Source organism: Macrobrachium nipponense, chromosome 6 (genome assembly GCF_015104395.2).
Source record: "Macrobrachium nipponense isolate FS-2020 chromosome 6, ASM1510439v2, whole genome shotgun sequence".
NCBI lineage: Eukaryota > Metazoa > Arthropoda > Malacostraca > Decapoda > Palaemonidae > Macrobrachium > Macrobrachium nipponense.
Genome location: NC_061108.1, coordinates 42,218,992 through 42,242,987, shown reverse-complemented (window position 1 = coordinate 42,242,987; position 23,996 = coordinate 42,218,992). Strand labels below are relative to the sequence as shown.

Genomic DNA, 23,996 nt, shown 5'->3' with positions numbered 1-23,996 from the left:
ATCCAAGTGGGATTTATAACATTTATTAAAATTTATATATACAAATATTGTGGTGCTGCAGACCCCCCAGATAATATAGAGTTCTTGAGAAGGTGAAACCAGATACAGGCAGTCCCCGGGTTAACATCAGTTTTGGGTTAAGTCGTTCAGGATTTAAGGTGCTTGCCTTATGGCGCTGTAACCCATACTTACAGCGCCGTTGCTATTCATTCCCATTATAATTAGGATGATTCGGGTTAAGGTGATTTTCAACTTACAGCGCCCTGCTGGGAACAGAACCCCTGCCATATCCAGGGACTCCCTTCATTGAAGGACCCTTGTACATAAATATATGTGATTAATATTGACTGCATTCCTTTTAAGGTCTTCTACTTGAACAGTTCTCTATGCTGCATTGGTCTTGTTAGTCATACCCAAACAATAACAATTCCTCCCCATCCCTTTCATCCCATATTCCTTCTTTTATGCATTGATGATTGAGAGAGATTAGCTTTCTGTGTGAATATATATAAAATACCACTCCAGAAATACATTGAATGTATTTTTAGCATGTTTGCTTGTTAATGCTTTTTACTGATAAATATGAATACAGTAAATATTTACCAGGTGCACATAAAAGGACTGCAGGGCTGAGATGTTTACCATGAATAACAGTTAACCAAAAATTTCAGAATTCTTGTAGGATGAACAGAACGATGCTTTACTAACAAAAATAATACTTTGTACACAAATTTAGTAATTTACTGCAAAGAAATTACATTATGTAACCATATTGTTTCTTTACAAGGCAGAAAAAGACTCCCAATTAGTGACTAAAAGAGTGCCAACTGTTGGCATGATGGTTTGTTTACCCTGAAAACAAAGGCCTTAATCTTACATTTTCAGAAAGAAAAGTGTTGGTTGCGAATGTTTGTTTCACTGCCCAGAAATACTGGCATATTTATCAGGTTATTTGATTAAGTATGAAAGGTTGTCTACTTTGACTCAATTAATCCACAGTTGAGAAATTGTAAGTAGTAAATATTAGTTTACTTTTTATCAGACTTGGGTGATTCCACTAAGTAATGAAATCTGGTAAGTTGCGGTGAAATTATTCTCCTTAGAATTGAAATTCCTTACATGGGAGGAGGTGCCTTCTATTTAGAAAACACTTGATATAAGGAGAATATTAAATGCTGTTTGGATAATGTTTTGTATCATGTATTTGTTTGAAATGTCTTTTCATTATGGATTGAAAGATAATTTTTATATCATAACTGTTATTGTCTTGCTGTTTAGTAAGGTATTTTATATAATGAGTATGTAAATTTACTTTACAGCAACATGGGGGAATGGCCAAAAAAGCACCAATTACATCCCGGTTATCCATGCCAGCGCCAAATATCAAACCTGCGCAACCACCATCAAATGTCAATCCAAATCTGACAACTATAAAAACAGTTGATATTAACACTATCCAAGAAAATCAAGGGCCTAAATCTCAACAACAGAGTCAAGGGTCTAAACCTCAAACCCAAGATCAAGGTCCTCGATCCCAGCAGCAACAATTTCAAAAACCAAGCCAAAGCCCAGCTGTACAGCAAGAACAAAATTTATCAAAGCCTCAGGATGAAGCAACTACACCTAAAACAGAGAAACCTGAAAGTGTTAATCAGGCTCCACAGAATCAAGGACAAAGTAAAGAGCCTACCCCTTCTCAGGTGGAAGAAAAGCAGAATCAAGTCTCAGCTGAGCAGCCTAGTCAGAATGATGAGATTAAAGAAAGTCCTGAGGTTCCTAAGGTGAGTTTCATTTGGTATAAACTTCAGTACCTTTATTTCTTTATATATATTATTATCCTAACTATTGTTTCACAAGTACTTTTCCTGAACTGTATTACACTGGTAGATATGTCTGAACTTATTTTTCTTCTTCTTTCCCACTGTTATCCCTATATTAAGGGGTCGATTGTCTGATGCACCTTCTCCACTGCCTTCTATCAAAGGCATTACCTTCACCAAACCTCTTCTCACCATATCTTCCTTCACTTTGTCTTGCCATGTAATTCTTTGTCTCCCTCTCTGTCTTCTTCCTCTCAACAGTTTCTTCCTAAGCCCTTTTCACTCTCTCATCATCTATCCTCAACACATACCCATATCATTTCAATCGTGACTCTCTTATCACTTCTTTAATCTTTACTAAGCCTGCCTGCCTGCCCTTCTTATTTCATCATTTTTCAATCTCTCAAGCAGCAATATTCCCATAATCCATATCAGCATTCTCATCTCTGTTCTCTTAAGCTTTACTTCCTCTTTTCTTCTTAGAGCCCATGTTTCTGCTCCATACATGAGCACTGGTCTTATCAGTGTTATATATCTTGACTTTTAGTTTGATTGGCATATTCTTATTACATGCCACTCCAGCTACCTCTTTCCACTTCTCCCATGCAGCTTTTATCCTACTGTCAACTTCAGCCTCACATTCTTCCTCTTGACTTAAAGTTGATCCTAAGTATTTAAACTTTTCTGCCTGTTTTATAATCAAGTCTTTCTTGTAATTACTACTTTGTCTCTGTCTTCCCTACTTCTTGGCAAAACACTTTTATTCAGTCACCTTTAAGCCACCCCTCTTTAAAGACTTCTGCCACTCCAACCCTTCTCTGTAGGTTTTCATTTTCAGCAGTAATCGCCGGATCATCAGCGTACAACTCCCCCCACAGCTTCTCATTCCTGATCTTTTCACTTAACTCATCCCTTTTGTTTTGAGACCTCCATTTTCCAATCGTTCTCTTGAGTTCAGCAGTTATTCCCCTCACTCAATCAGGGGTCAAGCCATGGAGAAGGAACTTTCAGCCCTCTTGGAGAAGGATGCCATAGAGCAAGCGCCTCCTTTTCCCGGGTTTTATTCACGAGTGTTTGTGGCTCTAAAGGCCTCGGTCCTGAACAAGTTCATTCTAAAGTCCAAGTTCTGGATGGAGATTGTTCAGACTGCTCTTTCATCCGTCAGTTAGGGGGACTGGATGATTTCCATCGATGCTTATCTGCAAATCCCCATCTATCTGAAGAGCAGACCTTATCTTCAGTTTTTCACAGACTTGGGAGTTTTCCAGTTCAAGACCCTTAGTTTCAGCCTCACCACTGCTCCACAGGTCTTTTCTTGGGTGATGGCTCCTGTTTCGGCTATTCTGCATCGGTGAAAAGTAAGGCTGCTTCAGTATCTGGACGATTGGCTAGTCCAGGCTGACTCTCTAAAGAAATTTCTCCGGTCGAGAGAGATGGTTCTGTCTCTTTGTGTCGAGTTGGGCATTTGTGTCAACTTGGATTATTTTGAATTCCCAGATTTTGAGGGCTTTTCCCTCTCAGAAACGGATAGACAAGCTTTTAAGTTTGGCCGAAGAATTTTTGTCCTCTGTAATGCAGCCAGTCTCTCTTTGAAGGACTCTCCTGGGGTATTTGTCATTACCCATCCAACTGGCTCCCGGAGGTCGTCACAGAATGAGGTCCCTTCAGTCGACCCTTCGCCAGTCATTGGATTTTGTGCCCGAGGACACGATAGCCGCCTCCTCTCCAATGTCGGAAGGATATCTGTTGGTGGATGCAAGTTCACACCTCAAGTCAGGGACGTCTCTACTTCCAGTTTTGCCTGACCTAATGTTTTGGTCAGACGCCTCCGATTGAGGTTTGGGTGCACATCTGGGCTCCTAAGCCACTTTGGACGTTTGGTCAGGGGAAGAGAAGATCATGTCAATAAATTGGAGGGAACTAAGGGCAGTGTACTTAGGCCTTCTTTCATTTCAGAATCAGCTGTCAGTGTAGGTTGTAGCAATCTTTGTTGACATAACACAGCAGTCTCATACTTAAGAAACCAAGAAGCCTAATCAGTTCTGTGTTGGGCAGAATACAGGAGGATTACTTTGGTCCTTCAGTTTATCCTGGGCCATCACCATGTCTTAGCAGACGCCTAGTTGAGACTGAATGAAGATCAAGGGTCTCAGTGGATACTTTGCCAGGATGTCTTTGACAGCCTCAGAAAGAAGTTGCCTGTCACAGTCAATCTGTATGCCACCCCATTGAATTTTCAGTGCCAGATCATCTTCGCCCCCAACCAGACTCCCTGGACTGATGCTCTATTGTGGGACTGGGAGGGCCTTCAAGCATATGCATTTCCTCCATTCGTTCTGGTGAGGGCAGTTCTCAACAAAGTGAGGACTACCAAGCGTCTGGATCTCACCTTGATCGCCCCCTTCTGGCCACAGATGGAGTGGTTTCCCGACATACTGGACATACTGGGGGGGGGCGTCTGCCAGAGAGACCAGATCTCAAACCACCTCATTTTCATCAGTTCCATCAGAGGCTCCACATGCTTCATCTCCATACCTGGAGACTCGGGAGATTCTCTAAGCAGTAAGGGTTCTCCTCCAGAGTGGCTTGACAGTTGGCTCTTGCCAGATGGCAATCAACTAGAGTAATTGATCAAGCTAAATGGTCAGTTTTCAGACGTTGGTGTAGGTCTTTAGGGCATTCAATTTCTAGACATTCCTTACCGAAAATAGCGTAGTTTTTAGTTCATTTACATCGTGACGGGCCTGTCATCTTCTTGCATTATGGGTTATAGGGCGATGCTTTCTTATGTTTTTAAGGCAAGGCTCCATGAAATCTCTTCTTCTTATATCATTAGAGATTTAATTCTATCTTTTTCCCTATCTCGACCCAGTCCGCAGTGTTCTTCTCCGACATGGGACGTTAAGAAAGTCCTTCAAGCCGTGAGGTTCCCTCCATTTCAGCCTTTGAATATGACCGACTTTAGGGACCTTTCTTCTGAGACACTCTTCCTTGTCTCGCTGGTGACAGCCAAGAGGGTGGGTGAACTGTAAGCGCGCACTTTTCTTGTTGCCAGATCTGGACAAGACATGATTTTGTCATACCTTCCCAAATTTGTCGCAAAGACCGAATCATCTGATAATCCCATTCACAGGTCTTCCATTCTGAAGTTGCTAGTCAACTTTGTTGGTAATTTGTATGAGGAATTAGTTCTTTGCCCTGTTAGGGCACTCTCATGCTTTGTACGTTGCACGAAGAACATTCAGGGTAGTCCCCGTTATCTATTTGTTTCACCCCGAAATGTCAAGTGACCTATGTCAAAGAATGGTGAGTCTTTTTTCCTCAGAGATCTTATTGTTAAGACTGAGGGCTCAGTTGCACATGAAGGTCAGGTGCCAGAGCACACAGTATTAGAGCAGCCGCTACATTAGTAGCTTTTATGAAGAACATCTCTGTCGCCAAGGTGCTTGAGGCGGTGACTTGGCGTTCTAATTATGTTTTTGCCTCTTTTTACTTAAGGGATGTATCTCTAGTTCTAGGCAACCTTTGTTCTTTGGGCCCGTTAGTGATGCCAGGACAGGTCGTCAGACAGGAGAATTCGGTAGGTGTTGTTGATGACATAACTGGCTGCTTTGACAACTCGCGCTGCTTCCATTGTCAGTCTGACATTGGACCAGCCACTGGGTTGTTGGCACTGGCAACTACGCTTCTCCCAAAGTCAATGCTGCCTTAGGACTAGCCACCTGTCCGCCTGTCCCGATACTCGCGCTTCTTCCGTTGTCTTACTAGACAGGGAATTAGTCGATGGGTCGTCTGATGTTATCTGGTGACATGCTCACCATCTACTTTTTGTCTCGCCTGTTTTCTTGGAGTCAGACACTCATGTGAGATTGGCAACATTTAGTTGCTCTTGAGTTTCTTGTTAACGAAATTGGTTGCGTTGATACACCCTCTGATGATCGTTTAGCATGAGACCTGTTTGGACTGTCAGGCACTCATCCTCTGGGACTGAGTTGCCTTTCGCTCCGCACTCCTTTCTCTTGACACCAGAGAGCTCGAGCCAGGAGTCGCTCATGAGACAATATCGCTGCTGACGACATTGGGTTGCATTGATACACCCCCAATGTTCACTTAAGCTTTGAATTGCCCAGGCAGTCCAGGCACTTATCCTTCAGGAGAGAGTCACCAATAACTCACTCCTCTCTCTTGGCGCCAGACATTCATGAGAGAGCAGGTGTCGCTGGTGGTTTTAGTGCTTGATAAAGTCATCAGGGTGCAGCCTTGCTGTCCTTGATGTCATCTGACTTGCCACCTGGTTGATCACCTGACTTTTGTAAAGACGGACTGACCATGCACTTACTCCTTGTCCTTTACTACTGCAGTTCAGCAGCATTCTGGTAGGAAACTTAGAGTTCTTAGTATCTTAGACTTTGGGTTGAGTTATTAACTCAGCCTATGATTTATATTTCTTTTTTGTTTTGTGTCCTGTTATTAATTTTATTTTTTCTTCCTTTTCCCATTAATTGGATTAGGTTGGTTTTATTCAGATTCCCTCCTTTTCAATGTGGTTAATCGGGCTAGGTAAATTATAGTAAGGTAACATTTGTTAATATGGAATTTTTGTAATAAAATTAATATAAATAATATTTACCTGCATAAAATATCTAGTCACACCCATCCTATCCCACGATCTGCCTATCACAACTGATTTTATAGGGAAGGTTTTGTGACCATCAGTGGCAGTGTGTGTTGCCAACTGGTGGACAGAATAGGAGGTAACAGGGTTGCCAATGTGGTAGATTTTGGTGCAGTTTTTGGGGGTTTAGGGCTAGATAAATTATACTGGTAAGTATTATTAATAACTTCATTATAAAATTCCATTTCCATCAGTATCCTTGATAACACTCAATTTACCGAAATCCTGTCTCTGCCTTATTCTGAAGTTTGAAATCTCATAGATATCCTTTTCTCCTCTTGTTCTTAGTCTTTCATTCAACTGATGTGCCACCCTTCCAGTAGCCATACCCACCGTCCTCCTTGCCTCACTTTCCTCTTCTCTGTACCTTTTCTCTGCACCCTGTGCATGCCTTACTTTCCTGTCCTTAAATACTTTTGATTTTCTTGTAATTGATTCTTGCACCTCTCCATTCCACCACCACTTTTCTCCTCTTGACACTCCATATCTGCTGGTTCTTCCCACCAGTTCCTCTGCTTCCCCCACACATATTTCTCTCATGTCGGCCCAGATATTTTCCACTGTTACCCTGTCCAAATACTGTTCCCCCTTTCCAGACATGTCTCTCACAGTCCTCCTAAATTGCTCCCCCTTTTCTCCTTTAAGGTCCCAAATCTTAATTCTAGATCTTCTCTTTCTCCTCTTGGGTTTCCTACCTCTCATTTTAAAATCATCACCACCAATCTATGCTGATTAACACTTGCTTCTCCCAAGATGTATCTGAACTTATTAGTACTGGGTTAGTTATCCCTTTTGGAATTGAAAGTGGGTTAGTCCAAGGCCACACTTTTTCTTCGATGTAAAGTTTGTGGTTTATATATTTTTCATAAACAGATTATCCTATGTACTTAGGGTAGCCACTTTGTTGCTGAGGTAGGATTGCCAGTGATAAGTTTATACAAGTGTTTATGTGTGTGTCAAAATAAAGGTAGAAATGAACTTATAATGGAAGTATTGAAAAAAATATTTTTAACCCATTTGCTTACTGATGAAGGATATAAACACCATCCAAATTCAAGTTTTTCTCTTGCTATTAACGGATATAAATGTAAAAAAAAATTGTACAAACCAGTAATATTTTTTATGTGTATGTAACATGTATGTTTATCTATTTTGTAAGTTTTAGGTTTTTATTCTATGATTACATCATCTATCCTTTTTTCTGCAAGAGAAAGAGAGAGAAATATTTTTTATACATATGTAACAGACATATTTATTTGTCTTACATAATTTTATATTTTTATTCTATAATTACACTACTTTTCTGTCTTTGCATACGAGAGAGAGATTTTTTATGTGCGTGAAAATGCATGTTTATTTGTTTTGTATGCACGAATAATTCTGACACATGGACACTTAATGAGTAGCCCACATGGCCCAGTTCCTAAGCGCTCAGAGTGCAAGTTGATAATAAGGTCAGACATGTGCTGTATGAGTGTCCAAAGTATGACAGTAGCAACTGTCCACTTTTGGAAATAAATCGGTGAAGGAAATTTTGTCACATTCTTACATTCTCAGTATTCCAATTTTGGTGTTCATGAGGAACTGTGATTTAATTAATAAAATATAAAAATAAGTAAATAATAAAAGAACGAAAACCCTTATAGCACATGTCGAATTAAATTTTTTTTTTTATATTATTTATAATTATGATATACCTTTTTAGTGTGTAAGTATGGAAGCATGAGTAAATATATGTATTGTGAGTATGTGTTCCAGTATGAGAGCATGTGCCTTTTTGCGGTTTTAAAGTTCGTTTTAATTTGTTCATTATCATACTGAATGACCTATTGGGTCCAAATGCTTGGCCCCCTAGACCTGGTATTTTATGTTAATCCTTCGGGCCAGGACTATGAAAGCTGAAAGTCAGCTCAGTGGTCTGGTTAACATTTACTATGGTCTGCCTGGTAGTAATACAAATTTTTAATGTCAGATTCAATGAACTTACTGGTAAATCTTGGCCTAGTATGAGAGAGAGAGACTTTCACCTTTTTCAGACTGCTAACATTTCCTCCGTCTCCTTATTTATCATACCTTCCAGTTACATCAGCTAAAAAAGCAAATGAGAATGATAAAAGTATTGTTAGTACTGTGATAATCATTGCTTAAATGCTGCAGCCATAAACAACTGAACAATAACAGCGGTTATGCTACAACCACTGAACCGAATGTGATAACAACATTTTTCTTGCATTCAGCCATCATACGTTAGTAGAAAATTACTGTACTAGTTATGTTACAAATGACGTTAATTAAGTAGAACAGAACTTAAGTATTTTTGCATTATAACTTTATTTGGTATGGAGGAAATATTGGCAAGGAAATGTAGTGCTTATAAATTTAAGCTGCAGTTATAGCTGAAGCTGAGAAAACAAAATGTTCACACTGCTAATGACTTTAAATTATCATGCATCAGCAACATGGATGCAACTCTACCTCACATAATAGTTGAGAAAAAAATATTTTATTAAAAAAAATACTGGCCATGAAAAAACACATTTTACTTTTCTTTTCACACTGATAACAGATAAATACGCAAATATTGTATTATTATGAAATAGGATCAAAATTACAAACGTAATCAGTTTTTTTTTTTTTTATACAAAATAACATACTCCCTACACCCATCTATTAAAAAAAAAAAAATCGAGTTCACAACAAGACGTACATATTTAAGTCATATTTCAACTTGAAATAAGCTATTTACACAAAATAGAAGCACGAAAATCGCTCTGAATTGAGTTAATTAGGGCAAAATAACCCTACCTTTCTCCTCAGCTGATTTTTCCAAACTAAAACAGATCGCTTTGTTTGTATTTTATAATATTATACGTAGTAATATGAGACTACATACAGCATTATTGGATAGAATGAAGTAAAGCATAACTTTTTAAAACAGCCAAGGAAAAGATGCATATTCTTTGTTTGTATTTTATGAAGGTCTCTCGGTGCTTCGGCAAGTACTGATAACCAGACAACAGCACCATCTATTAACGAAAAAAATAACTAAGTCTAGTTCACGTATTTACGTCAATATTCAACATGAAAACACTTCATATAAAGAAAAATACCCTTGTCACATTCGAATAGAGTTTCTGGAGATTAATTTATACCAAATAGAAGCAAGAAAATCTCTCTGAATTGAGTTAAATAGGGTGAAATAATCGTTAAATACGCCGAAATAATTTTACCTCCGCCCTAAGCTGATTTTTCCATACCAAAACATGATCGGTTTGTTTGTACAGGGAGTCCCCGGGTTACAACGGTGTCAGCTTACGACGCTCCGAGGTTACGACGCTTGTCAATAAACGTTATTTCCAGGGTTACGACGCCTACAACGCTCATCTGGGAGATGAAATATGACACCAAAAATGCAAAATAATCAATATTTGAAGGGTTTTTTGATGAAAAATGCCATAAGAATTCAGTTTTCATAGTTTTCAATGCACCCAAAGCATTAAAAGTAAGGTTTTCTTAGGATTTTTTACGATGTTCCGGCTTACGACGATTTTCGGCTTACGACGCGTCTCAAGAACGGAACCCCCGTCGTAACCCGGGGACCGCCTGTATTTTATAACACAAATAGTAATAGTCTATGACTACATACAGTATTACTTTGATACAGCGAAGTAAAGAATAACTTGAAAGAGCATAGGAAAAGATGCATATACGTTATATTTGTATTTTATGAGGCGGTCTTGGCACCTAACGTAAGAAACTGATAACCAGACAACAGTGCTATAAACACCCTACAGAGCGTAAAACCCAGTTATGAATACAGTGGTCCCCCCGTATTTGCGGGGGATGCGTAGTAAGGTTTTCTTAGGATTTTTTACGATGTTCCGGCTTACGACGATTTTCGGCTTACGACGCGTCTCAAGAACGGAACCCCCGTCGTAACCCGGGGACCGCCTGTATTTTATAACACAAATAGTAATAGTCCAAGACTACATACAGTATTACTTTGATACAGCGAAGTAAAGAATAACTTGAAAGAGCATAGGAAAAGATGCATATACGTTATATTTGTATTTTATAAGGCGGTCTTGGCACCTAACGTAAGAAACTGATAACCAGACAACAGTGCTATAAACACCCTACAGAGCGTAAAACCCAGTTATGAATACAGTGGTCCCCCCGGGATTTTACAGTTGTATCTTCTTGGTGCCAAAGACAATGGGCAATTGGAGGCCAGTGATCGACCTGTCATCCCTTAACCTGTTCATCAAGAAGACGAGGTTCAGAATGGAGACCCCTCGGACCACTTTCAATAGACATGAAAGATTCCTACTTCCAGGTTCGTATCCACCATTCGTCCGGGCTCATCAGTAGCAGGTACTATTGGGAACGAATCTACCAATTCAAGGTCCTATGCTTCAGAGCCACATCACCCCAGGTGTATATAAACAAGGATTTTCACTCATCTCATCATGGGCTCATGGCCAGGGGATTCGACCTCTGAGATATCGCGACGATTGGCTAGGGTTAGGAAGCTCCAGCGACAAAGCTACTCCAGGACAGGGACAGACTCCTTCGTTTATGTCAAGAACTAGGTATCATGATAAATCTGGAGAAGTCGAACCTGGTTCCCAGCCAGAGGACACTTTACCTGGGGATGGTGATAGACACAGTGGAGTCAAGAGTCTTCCCATCGAACCAGAGATTAGAGAAATTGCGTCTAGTAGCATGCAAATTCCTTTCACAACCAGACCAACTGGCTCATCAGTAGCAGGTACTATTGGGGATTCTGTCTTCCCTGGAGAAGCTGGTCCCTCATGGTCGGTTGCATCTTCGATCACTGCAGTGGAGGCTGAAAGAATTCTGGTCGCCGGCAGGAGATTACCCTGGGCAGAGAGTACCACTATCAGAGGAAGTGAGACAAGATCTCTCTCTCTCTCTCTCTCTCTCTCTCTCTCTCTCTCTCTCTCTCTTCTCTCTCTCTCTCTCCTCTCTCCTCTCTCTCTCTCTCTCTCTCCCCCCCCCCCCCCGGGACTTCCTGCTGTTCTCTGATGCCTCCAGCTCGGGCTTGAGTGCCCACCTGGGAGAACTGTTAGCCTCAGGCCTTTGGAGTGCAGAGGAAAAGTGGCTGCATAACAGTGTTCAGGAGCTAAAAGCAGTCTTTCTGGGACTGAGAGAGATTTGGGAGAAAATGGAGGGACACTCAGTAGTTCTGATGTCAGACAATACCACAGTGGTTGCCTGTGTGAACAAGCAGGGATGCCTAATGTCACATCAACTGAGCTATCAGAACCAGATCCTGGGAACGGAGTTGTCCTTGCATCAGGATGTGGCAGAAAGCCTGTTTCAGGTATGGGGGAGACCAGTACTGGATCTCTTTGCAGCACACACCAACTGGAAGCTACAGGTGTACTGCTCAGTGGTGCTGGACCCTCAGGCTCTGGCAGAGGGCACCTTTCAACATCCTTGGGAGGACATATGCGTTCCCCGTTCTGCCTAATCCGCCAGGTCCTGAACAGAGTAATGACCTCTCGGAATCTCAGGATGACGTTAGTGGCACCCCCATACCCCCAAGTAGCGTGGTTCCCATGCCTTCTGACGCTACTGTCAGAGGTGCCAAGGAGAATCTCACAGTGGCGACAACTTCTACGACAGCCTTACGTAGAAAGATTTCACCAAGTGGTAGAGTCCCTCTCTCTTCATGGATGAAGACTATCAAGCAGCTCAAAGAAGGGGTTTTCTTGGCAGACAATGCGAGATATGTCAACCTACCTCAGAACTTCATCAGCAGCAGTATATCAGGGAAAGTGGACAGTGTACTTTGATTGGTGTAGTCGACGGGGTTTCTTTCCTCTCGAAACCTCTATTCAACGCATAGTGGATTTTCTAGTCTTTCTCAGAAATGAGAAAGGACTATTAATCTCGGCTATTAGAGGCTACAGGGCGGCACCAAGCCTAGTGCTCCACTTCACAGGTGTAGACATTTCAGTGTCCTGGGAGATTGCCTTGCTGTTCAGGGGTTTCCAACAGACCTGTTCGCCAAGAGAACTCGACCCCCACCATGGGATGGCTCGCTAGTCTTGAAGAGCCTCACTAGAGCACCATTTGAGCCTCTTATGTCAAGCATCAGAAAAGGATTTGACACTGAAAACAGTCCTCCTGTTTGCCGTGGCCTCTTCAAAGAGGGTGGGAGAATTCCATGGGCTGAACTATGTTTCGCACATCAGAGGTTTGGGGTCCATGTCCTTCGAGTTTGTCCCCCGAATTTGTGGCCAAGACCGAGAATCCCTCGGTGCAAGACGACAGATTCGAGTCTTTCTCCGTCCCATTATTGAAAGACTTTGTAGGCGGTGACCCCCAAGAGCTCTTGCTGTACCTGGTCGGATCCCTAAGGTGCTATCTGAAAAGAACTCGCCATCTAAGACCTAGATGCTATAGACTTTTCATAAGCACAGGATGAGTCAGAAAGGGAATATCCGAGAATACCATTTTTTTTCTGGATTAGGAAGGTAATTAGAGGAGCATACAGTTCTAGGGAGGGCCACACCCATGAGTCTGTGCAGGCTAGAGCACACGACTTCAGAAGCATAAGTTCCTCTCTGGCATCCAAGAAAAATCTGGCGGTTCACAGAGATCTGAACGCTTGTACCTGGCGACGCCAGACCACGTTCACCTCATTTTACCTAAAGCCCCGTACACACTTGGAAACATTGTTTGGAAACGGTTTCCAAACAGTTTGGAAACTGTTTCCGAAAACTTGATTCCAAACAGTTTGGAAACAGTTTTCAAACTGTTTGGAAACAGTTTGCAAATTATTTGTAAACTACTTCCAAACAATGTTTCCTGTCCACACCTCAGTTGTGGTCATGCCTTAACATACCCTTTCAGTGCTGAGATCAAAGCTTCACAGACCTCAGGAACCACAGCTGAGATGGTCTGCTTCGATATCCTGAAGGTGTACATGAGGCTCGTTAAGGAATCTCCACTTGCATAAACAATAAAATTAACAAATGTGGATTACAAAAATAGAATTAAAAAGATGGATACCTTGACGGGGATAGCTGATAAACTTTCTATAACTGTAACCTGTGATGAGTGTAGAGGTTGCTGCAGCAGCGTCTGCATTTTACTTGGCACTTTTGATAAAGTCAAGGGAGGTCAAGAAAAAGAGAAAGATATGGGTGAGGAATTTTTTTGAAAAAGGACCCTATGGTGATTTGCTTTTGGCGGAACTGAAATTAGATGGTGGAGTGAATCAGTGTAATAGCCAGTCTCATGTCGGGTGTAATAGCCTTTGTGTATTTTGTATCCTTTCGAGATATACTGGGAGCCACCATCCATAAAAGTAGTTCAAAGTCACTTGAGCTCATCTGAACAAAATTGGTGAAACCTCCACCATGTAATTTCATATTTCCCCCTAAAAACACGTTGTATAAGGAAAAATAACCTTGTTTCATATAAGTCAAGTATCTAGATATTTGTTTATGCTAACTAGAAACGGAATACTGGCTTAAATTTGCCATAGTATTTTATAATACATACACTAATATGAGAATACATACAGTATTAGTATTTTATAATACACTATTATGAGAATACATACAGTATTATCGGATATAGTGAAATAATGTATAAATTTTTAAAGGATTTATGGAAAAGATGCATAATTAATCAAATAACACCTTGCATTTTTCGGAACAGTAGTGGACAAGAATGAACATGAAAAAACATCCCCTGACAACGTGAAGCGTAGTTACAAAGGCTGCCTTAATCTTATTTATGTACAAAAATAAAAATACCCTATACGTAATATAGTTTCATATACATTTTAAACATAAAAGCATAAACATTTAAAAAATCGACACATCGATCATTAAATTTGCACTCTTCAACTATATTTTCGGAAGAGCCGCCAGACTTATAATATTTCTACACAGAAATAAAAATACCCTATACGTAATACATTTCACGCACATTTTAAACATAATAGCATGAACATTTATAAAATCGACACATCCATTGATAATTTGCACCTTTTTTAACTATATTTTTGGAAGAGCGTCAGGTGGCGGCTCACAAGAAAGAACATGAAAAAAACATTGTATTTGATAACGTGAAGGGCAGTTTCAAAAGCTGCCTTTGTATCATATTTCTGTGCAGAAATAAAAATACATTATATGTAATACATTTTCATGCACATCTTAAACATAAAGCGTGAACATTTATAAATCGACACATCCATAGCTAAATTTGCACTTATGTTACTCGATATTTTCGGCATAGAACAGCGTCAAAGGCATATATTTTACCATTATACCTATGTAATAACTCTCCATCAAATTTGTTAACATTATTTGCATAACCTTTATGGTCTGAATGGCATTTCTACAAATGTATGAACTTGATAGACAACTTGTTAGACAACGGCGCTAGCGGCGCTGTTAACTGAAAATTGTGCCGTAAAAATACCTTAAAATGCCATATTTTTTTAATAAATATTTTTTATGACAGCCGTAAAACCCGATTCGCCGCTGAGCGATTGCTCTGTTAACCGCGGGCCGCCTGTATCTGGTAAAGGAGCCAAGGAACGTGCAATTGCCCTCTTTGGCAAAATCTATTGTAGATACTCTGCTCCAAGCCTGTCATCTTTGAAAATGGTACAGAATTCAACAATTTGCAATTACAAGAAGTATGTAGTGCTTTCAAGGTAGAGAAGGTAACTATACAACTTTATCACCCAGCAAGGAATAACAGAAAAGTTCTAGATCTATTAAGGCATACCATAGGGCAAGATCCTGAATGGGATATCAACTTACTCTAGTACAATTGTCATTAAATGCTAGGAATCATTCCAGCATGAAAGCTACACCCATAAAAGCTTTGATGGGATATAAACCTAGATTACCTATTGCACGGCAAAATCAGTCACTACATCTAAATTAGTCTGAAGACATGCAATGGAAATTTCAAGGTGATTCATAAACAATTACACAAGAACCTAGAAGGCAAGAAGATCATGATAGACAAACATCAAGAAGGATTAAAATCAGTAGATTCAAGATAGGAGATGAAGTGTACATCAAGAAGGAAATCAGAAGTGGAATTAATTATAAGTTAGCTACTAAATTCACAGGACCATACAAAGTCATAGGCATACAAGAAACCAAGGTGAAAAGAAGAAAATAAATAACCAAATGCCTTCCAAATATGCTGCATCATTAAGAGAAGAGGGATTTTGGATAAATAAAGACAAAGTCAAGAGAACCAAGGAAGTCAAAGAACCAGAAATGACTGAAGAATTGGAAGAATTTTTATGAGAGGAAACAAGATGTAACCTAAGAAACAGAAAAGACACTGTCTTTGTACACATATTTAAAATATAGGTATGAAGGTATACTAACATTATGTTGAAGTAAAATAATTAAAATAGCAAAACAGCTGTTTACAGATTTGTTTGTATGCTGATGTCAACATATGTCGTCCTCTCTCTCTCTCTCTCTCTCTCTCTCTCTCTCTCTCTCTCTCTCTCTCTCTCTCTCTCTCTCTCTCTCTCTCTCTCTCTCTGTGGTCATAAACGCAGTGTAGACTACAAAGAGGCATGCTCATCAAAGCTAGGCAGTCTCAGTGTCCGTCTCTCCTGCCAACAAGAGCGGGAGATAGCTAAATTGAGGAGGGAAGTGGAAGAATTAGCAAAGGAACTAAAGGAGTTGACAAAGGACAAACTCGAAGACAAAAAAAGAGAAGACAGAATGGAAAAGGAAATTGGAGACCTACAGAGAAGTTACAAATCTTAAGAGAGAGAAACAGGCATTAAACAATGACATAGTAGAAAACAGAGAGAGTATAGTGGAGATCAGAAAACAATTGCTAAAGACTAGAACCAGAAATGAAACAGAAACAAGTACTAGACAAGGCACAAAGAAAGAAGCTTACAAGGATAAAAAAAATAATGAATTCAAGAGAGCTGTTGGTAGAAGAGTGATAGTAGCCAGAAAACATGATTTCCCCCCAAAAGGAACCAGCACAACAAATAGATTAGCTGTGCCTTCGGAAACAGAAGAGGAAACAATCTGAAATGGAGACTCGTTAGTAAAATATCATTGGTTAAATTTGGGGTCAAAAATAGAAGTATGAGAAGAGAAAAGTTAATTCTTACCCAGCAGCAGGAGCAAAGAAGATAGCTGAGGCTGTGAAAAAATCAAGGTAAATAATAGAAAAAGTGTAGTCAGTGCAGGGAGGAGGAAATGACTTGTTTCTAAAAGATGGAAGAACTGGCCAGACAGAAGGTCTTGTAGCCAACCTGACGAATGTTGTAGAGAATGTCCATGAGAAAACTGATAACGGCATTCGTATAGAACTTCTGCCCAGAACCAATGTAAGGCACTACTCACTTAGCAAGACAATTAGAATCAATGACAGACTGGAGCTAATATGCCAAGAAAAAGGTGTTAGGTTATGGAGGAGGTATGATGGTAGTTTATATTTGACAATGTCTTCGAGGGTTGCGTGAGAGAGAGAGAGAGAGAGAGAGAGAGAGAGAGAGAGAGAGAGAGAGAGAGAGAGAGAGAGAGCAAAATTGGTTGAGGAATATTTGGAAGTTGTTTGATGGTGATCGTAAGCGTGTTTGTTGTGGCGATCGCCGTGTATATCGGTGGTAAGCATCAGTTACGAGCGTCGGGAGAATTGAGATCTGGGAGTGTAGCCGGTGCTGTTCAGTCAGTTTTTGGTAGCAGTATTATTGATGGTCAGTTATTTTGTGGTTTTTGAAGCTGTTGTTTTAATTATTGTTGGTATCATATTTTTGAAGGTTGTTGTGCTTTTGTTGTTGAGTTTGTTGGGCTTGTGAGTTCTGTTGGGTTGTAAGTGAGTTGTTTAGTTTTGTTGTGGTTCCTTGGTGTTGTGGGTGGTGTGTTGACTTGCCGCGTTATTGTTTTTTGGTATGAATAGTGATTGTTGTGCAGTGGTCTTTTGTTGTATGGTTATTGAATTATTGTGTGGTTGTTGTCCTTGTTCGGTTGTTTGTGCGTTGTGTTACGACGGCTAGCCTAGCCTAGCCGAGCTTAGCTTAGCTATATATCCAGCAGACAACGCCGCAGCTCCTCACCCTGAATCTGAGGTGAGAGCATGTGTTTGTGTTTTGAGTTTTTTTATTTTTAGCTTGTGTAAACCCACCACAAGTTTTGTAAACTTTTGGGACAGATTTATAGGGAATAGGAAAGTATATCAAAGAGATGGAACTCACTTGAATTTGGAAAGAGGAAATCTAATAGGAAACCTTCTCAACGAAAACCTCATGAAACACCTCAGTGAACTTGATATTCAAGGAAAGATGGAAAGCACCCAGAAACTGGCTAGTAATAGCCACCGAGGACAAAAGAGAAGATAGAAAGTCCTTCAGAGTAGTGCAGTTTAATGCACAATCTATTTGGAACAAAGTAGATCTCGTCAAAGCATTGATAGCAAGTGAAGAATTAGACAATAGGTATGACAGAAACATGGATACAAGAGGCAACAAGAAACTTCGTAGGAGAGTACCAGATAGCGGGATATAAATTGTTACAAAAAGATAGACTCAATAAAAAAGATTGAGGTATTCTGTTATATGTCAAGAACCACCTCAGTCCAATAGAGTCCAAAATTACAACCATGCAAGAAGTGGTTGCCATCAACATAAACAGTGTAGGGAAGAAGATAACTCTAATACTAGTGTACAGACCTCCATACCAACCACAAATATCCAGTAAGGAGCTGTATGCACTACTAGAACAAGAAATAAACAACAAACTCTGCATAATAATGGGAGATTTCAATGCAGTAATACACTGGTACACAATGACCTCCACATCAAACATGGAAGGAAAGAGACTTAGATTTTGTATAAAAAAAAAAAAAAAAAAAAAAAAAATGAATCCCTTCAACCAATTGGTTGACAAACCTACCAGGGGAAACAACATACTAGACATTGTCCTATCAACAGAAGATAACCTAGTGTCTGACCTTTCAGTAGGCGCAAATCTAGGCAAAAGTGACCATAAAATTATTACTTTTCTAATTAGTGTCAAAAAAAAAAGAGAAGGATGTTAATGAGATTAGACTACCATCGACAAGACCTAAAAAAGCTAAAGGTGTACATGGAAAATCTATAGAGTACGATGAGAAGAGAGGCTTAGGTAAGTACTGGGAAGCTTTTCTAGAGGAATACAAGGAAAAATGCTCTAGATGTATACCATTACAGCAAATAAATAAAAAAATAAAGAGAGAAAGAGACAGAGTGCACAATTCAATGAACCCACACCTGACACCAGAAGAAGCAAGCTGGCATGAAGAACTGTAGAATGGTGGACAATTTAGTGAGAAATGCCAAGATAAATGAGGATAAAGTTGCATCAGTTTATAAGGAAAACCCAAAAGAATTCATTGTGCATTTTAATAGTAGAAAGCCAATAAAAAAATTACCATAGGTCTCCTAAGGGACAGTAGAGGAAACCTGGTGAACTCAGACTTGGAGAAAGCAGAATTATTGAATAAGTTCAAATCTCCCGGGCCAGATGAGATTCATCCAAGAGAAATTAATGAGCTAAAAGAGGAGATAGTTCCTCACCTATATAAACTACAGAAAAAGCGCAGAACAAAGAACGGCACCTAAAGGATGGAAACCAGGTAATGTGCCCCTAGTTTACAAAAAAGGTCCAAGAGAAGAGCTGGGAAATTATATACCAACCTGTCTAATGTCAATCGTTTGTAAGATTTTTGAGTCCATAATTGCAGATCAAATTGTGGATCACATTGATAGAAACAGCTTCCTGTTAAATGGTCAACACTGCTTCAGACAAAACAGATCCATTATCAAACCTATTGAGTGTTTTCATAACATGCTTGGTATTTACGACAGTAGTAGAGCAATAGATATGCTCTACTAAGATTTCCAAAAGGCCTTTGACAAAGTTCCACAGAAGAAACTAATGACAAAAGTTAGAGCTTTAGGAATTATAGGAAAAATAGGAGACTGAATTAAAGACTGGCCAATTTATAGAAAACAGAGTGGTAATAAATGGTGAAGAATCAGAATGGGTAGATGTAACAAGTGGGGTTCTTCAGGGTTCTGTCCTTGGCCCTCTCTTGTTTTTGATTTACATTAATGACATTGATGTAGGCTTAACTAGCAAGATAGCCAAATTTGCAGATGACGCCAAACCAGGTGTAAATGCAGCAGACCCAGATACAGTGGAAAGTTTAAGAAATTATTTAAAGAGTGGTCAAAAAGATGGCAAATGCCTTTTAACTTGAACGAGTAAAGTGTTACAAATAGGAACAAACAACCCTCGTGCCAACTACATGCTGCTTGGGAATGACATAATTAGTGTAGAACAAGAAGAGGACCTTGGAGTCATTATTACCAAGGACTTAAATTCCACAAAACTGTGCATAAAAGGCAGTTCAAATACAGAAATAGGGAAATGGTGCTGCAGCTCTAGACATCCATAGTTAGACCTCATCTTGAATATGCAGTACAGTTTTGGTCACCAACACAAAGAAAGGACATAAATAGATTAGAAAGGGTACAAGCAAGATCCACAAAGTTAATTCCATCCACCAGGCAAATAGGTTACCAAAGATGACAAGAGAGCCTGAACATTATGGGTTAGAAACACGACGTCAAGAACAACTAATAGGGACATTCAAAATACAGTGGTACCTCGAGATACGAAATTAATCCGTTCCGAGGCGGCCTTTGTATAGAGCTTTTTGTATCTTGGACCGCATTTTACATGTAAAATGGCTAATCCGTTCCAAGCCCTCCAAAAACACCCCAGTAAATTTCATAATAAAGCTAAATTGACCTATAAACAATGAAATACTACAACAATTTGGACCATTCAATACCTAACTTAATACGTACTAGTAGTACTAATATGTATGTACTATCTGTAAATAAAGTGTACTATTAGTGTACGTACATGGTATACAAGAAATACTGTACGCACATACGTACGTATGTAGTAAAATGAGGAAGCTTACCTTTCGAGTGAGGCTATCTCCGAAAGTGGCGACAGAGGAGGACAAACGGCAGATACGTACATACACTTAACTTTATGAAAGGATAAGAAAATGTAAGGAAAACATAAACTAAACTTTACGAAACACATTAACAAAACTGTAACACTTAACTTTACAAAAATAAAAATATATATATATATATATATATATATATATATATATATATATTATATATATATATATATATACTTTTTTTTTCCTCCACTTTAAACTTTCTGTTTTTTAGTATCACTTGGTTCTTCCATTTTGCTTACTACACCTACTAAAGGCCTCTTTAAAAAATAACTATCCAAGAAAGATTGCTTCTGCCTACTTTAGACAATGTTCCTGAAATGACTCGGGCAAACGTCATCGAACTGTGCAAGCATACGACCTGTGTAAGCCTTTTCGGGGTGTGTCTTTTCTACAAATGATTGCACCTTATGAAAAGCAGCTAGAGCATCCTTAATTTCTGCCATTTCATAGAGTCCTCGTCCTCCTCCTCGCCGCTGCTAGAGAACTCCTCTTGAACGACGTTATGTTGCGTGGCCTCCAACTCCTTCAGGTCATTCGTTGTAAGCTCCTCTTGGTGCTCCTCATTGATGTCGTCCTCGTCGATGACCAGCCCCATGGACTTGCCGAGTGCAACGATCTCGTCAAGATCTGGTTGCGAAACAGTTTCAGGATTGTCAACTGTTCCTGAATCTGCAGCACCAGCTTCGCCCACGTTGAATCTCTCGAAGTCTCAGGCGGATACGGCATCAGGCCAGAGTTTCCTCCACAAGGAATTCAAGGTTTGCCTCGAAACCTCCTGCCAAGCTTGGTCGATGAGTCAGATGCATATTACGATATCGAAATGCTCCTTCCAAAATTCACGCAAGGTGAGGTTTGTGGTATCAGTGATGTGAAACATCTCTTGAAAAGATTTTTCATATACAGCTGCTTAAAGTTCAATATCACTTGCTGGTCCATGGGCTGGAGGAGAGGGGTGGTGTTAGGCGAAAGATAAAGAACCTTGATGAAGGAATACTTTGCTAGGATATCTTCCTCGAGGCCAGGAGGGTGAGCAGGGCCATTGTCCAACACCAGCAGGCATTTCAGCGGGAGGCGCTTCTCTTCCAAGAATTTCTTCACTGTCGGGCCGAAACACAGATTTACCCACTCTGTGAACAAAAGCCTTGTTTCCCAGGCTTTTGCATTAGCCCTCCACATCACTGGAAGCTTCTCCTTCAGCATTTTGTGGCCTTAAAGGCTCAAGGAGTCTCGGAATGATAGACAAGTAGGGGCTTCACCCTGCAATCCCCACTGGCGTTGGAACAAAGTGAGAGCGTAAGCCTGTCTTTCATAGGCTTATGCCCGGGTAGCTTCTTCTCTTCCTCCGTGATTTACGTCCGACGAGGCATTTTTTTCCAAAAAGATACAGTCTCATCACAGTTGAAGACTTGCTGAGAACTTTAACCTTCCGTGATCATCATCTCGTCGAATGTCTTTTTAAAGGCTTCAGCCGCTTTCGTGTCCGAGCTGGCTGCCTCCCCATGCCGCACCACCGAATGGATGCCAGTCCGTTTACGGAATTTCTCAAACCACCCATGCGAAGCCTTGAAGTCTGGGGTTGGCGTTGATGTCCCTTCTCCTCTGTCGTCTTCGGCCTGGGCAATCTAATCGCCGAAAATAGTGCTGACCTTGTGGGAGATTGCTGTCTCCATTATTGTATCGCCAGCGATTTCTTTGTCTTTTATCCAGACAAGAAGAAGCCTTTCCATTTCATCGTGCACGTGGGTCCTCTTGCTGGACAAAATAGTGACACCCTTGGAAGGTGTAGCTACTTTGATGGCATCCTTCTGCTTAAGGATGGTGCCTATTGTCGACGGATTTCGGCCGTATTCCTTGGCGATCACACTCAATCGCATACCAGCTTCATACTTTTTGATAATCTCCATCTTCGTCTCCAAAGAGAGCATCCTCTTCTTTCCGTGAATTTCAAGTTTCTTGGGACCCATGACTACTTATATACTGTACGTAATTATGTTATGTAGTACGTATACATATGTAGTAAAGTTCTCACACAACCCGATAAAGTATACTACAACGAAATCACTAACAAATTTACGTTAATAAACGAAATCGTTAGAACGAACGAATACCGCATGCGTATAGAAACAATGCTGCTACCGAGTGGCCGAAAAAGCACGCCGCTACATAAATGCATTATGGGAGGGATGCTGACCAATAGGAGAGAAAGATCTCATGGGGGTGACTAGCATCAGGAAGCAATGGGAGAGCGGGAGGATGGTGGCGCGCAAGTTTCAAAATTGTTATCGGTGGTCCGGGCGAATCTTGGACTTTACATTAACAGCCTTTCGTATCTCGAGTTTTACGCAAGTTGAGCCTTTCGTATCTCGAGGTACCACTGTACTGAAAGGCATAACAAGAGTAGACAGTAACCTATTTAGGTTAAACAAAAACTAGACAAAAAATAATAGATGGAAACTGGAACTTGAAGAGATACACTACATCTCATTGCAGAACTTCTTCACATACAAGGCGTGTGACACATGGAATAAATTACCACCAAAAGTTGTAAACAGCTACAGTGTAGAAGAGTTTAAAAGAAAGCTAGACAAAATTATTAGGACACTGAATGCACAGTAAAACCTGCTTCCAGTGATAAATGAGCACATGATGTCTCCTCGGATGGACTAATAAGCCTTTGAGACATCCTAATCCTTGTAACTCCTTTTAACTCTCTCTCGAAGTACTGTACATATCCTTGAGTGAAGTATGAATTACTCTATCATGAACTTAAAAATACAAAACTAAAACTCTAGGAATAGTTCACAATGCTCAAATGTGTTCATGCATACCTGTGTATGTTACCTTTTTTTTCTAGTTTTGCTTTGTTCAGTATACTGTACCATTTTATTACATGTTTAGTTGGCTCACTGTATGATTATCAAACATATAACAGTACGCTAGTGAGTAATTTATCATTGCTGAAATTTCATCTGTAATTACTGTAAAAATATATAACATGCAAATTTTATAATTCAGTGTTGGGGACAATTATGAATTGAATTGGAATTGATGCTAAAATTGCATGAATTGGAATTGAAAAAAAAAATTTTTTTTTTGAAGTAATTGGAATTTATTTGGAATTGATATCAAAATAATTAGAATTGGAGTTGAGACTGAAAAATTAAGATGAATTGACATGAATTGGTGCTAAAATGCTGCAAATTATAACAAATCTTGTGTTATAAGCTGGACCTTCACACACCATCTCAATAAGGCCAGATAACAGGAATTAAACCTCGCATTCTTTAAAGCGATTGAATAAGGCTATAGAGAACAGAACATGAATTATCCAAGTTTTCTACTTTTATGAGTCACACACATACCGGTTCTGTACCCACAGTACAGATCAAGTCTTGTCCTGCCTTACTTGCCCTATCCTGTCAGCTACTATG

The 23,996-nt window shown here is 39.9% G+C and overlaps 1 protein-coding gene across 5 annotated transcripts in view; it reads left to right on the top strand.

Annotated features, from left to right (window-relative positions):
• Positions 1-23,996, top strand: part of LOC135216120 (trithorax group protein osa-like) — a 596,580-nt gene that overhangs the window by 189,139 nt on the left and 383,445 nt on the right. For all 5 annotated transcript variants that reach the window (XM_064251166.1, XM_064251168.1, XM_064251165.1 and 2 more), the window contains exon 8: positions 1,320-1,781. In XM_064251166.1, coding sequence (XP_064107236.1) covers positions 1,320-1,781 — 462 coding nt within the window. The remainder of the gene's footprint in view (positions 1-1,319; positions 1,782-23,996) is intronic.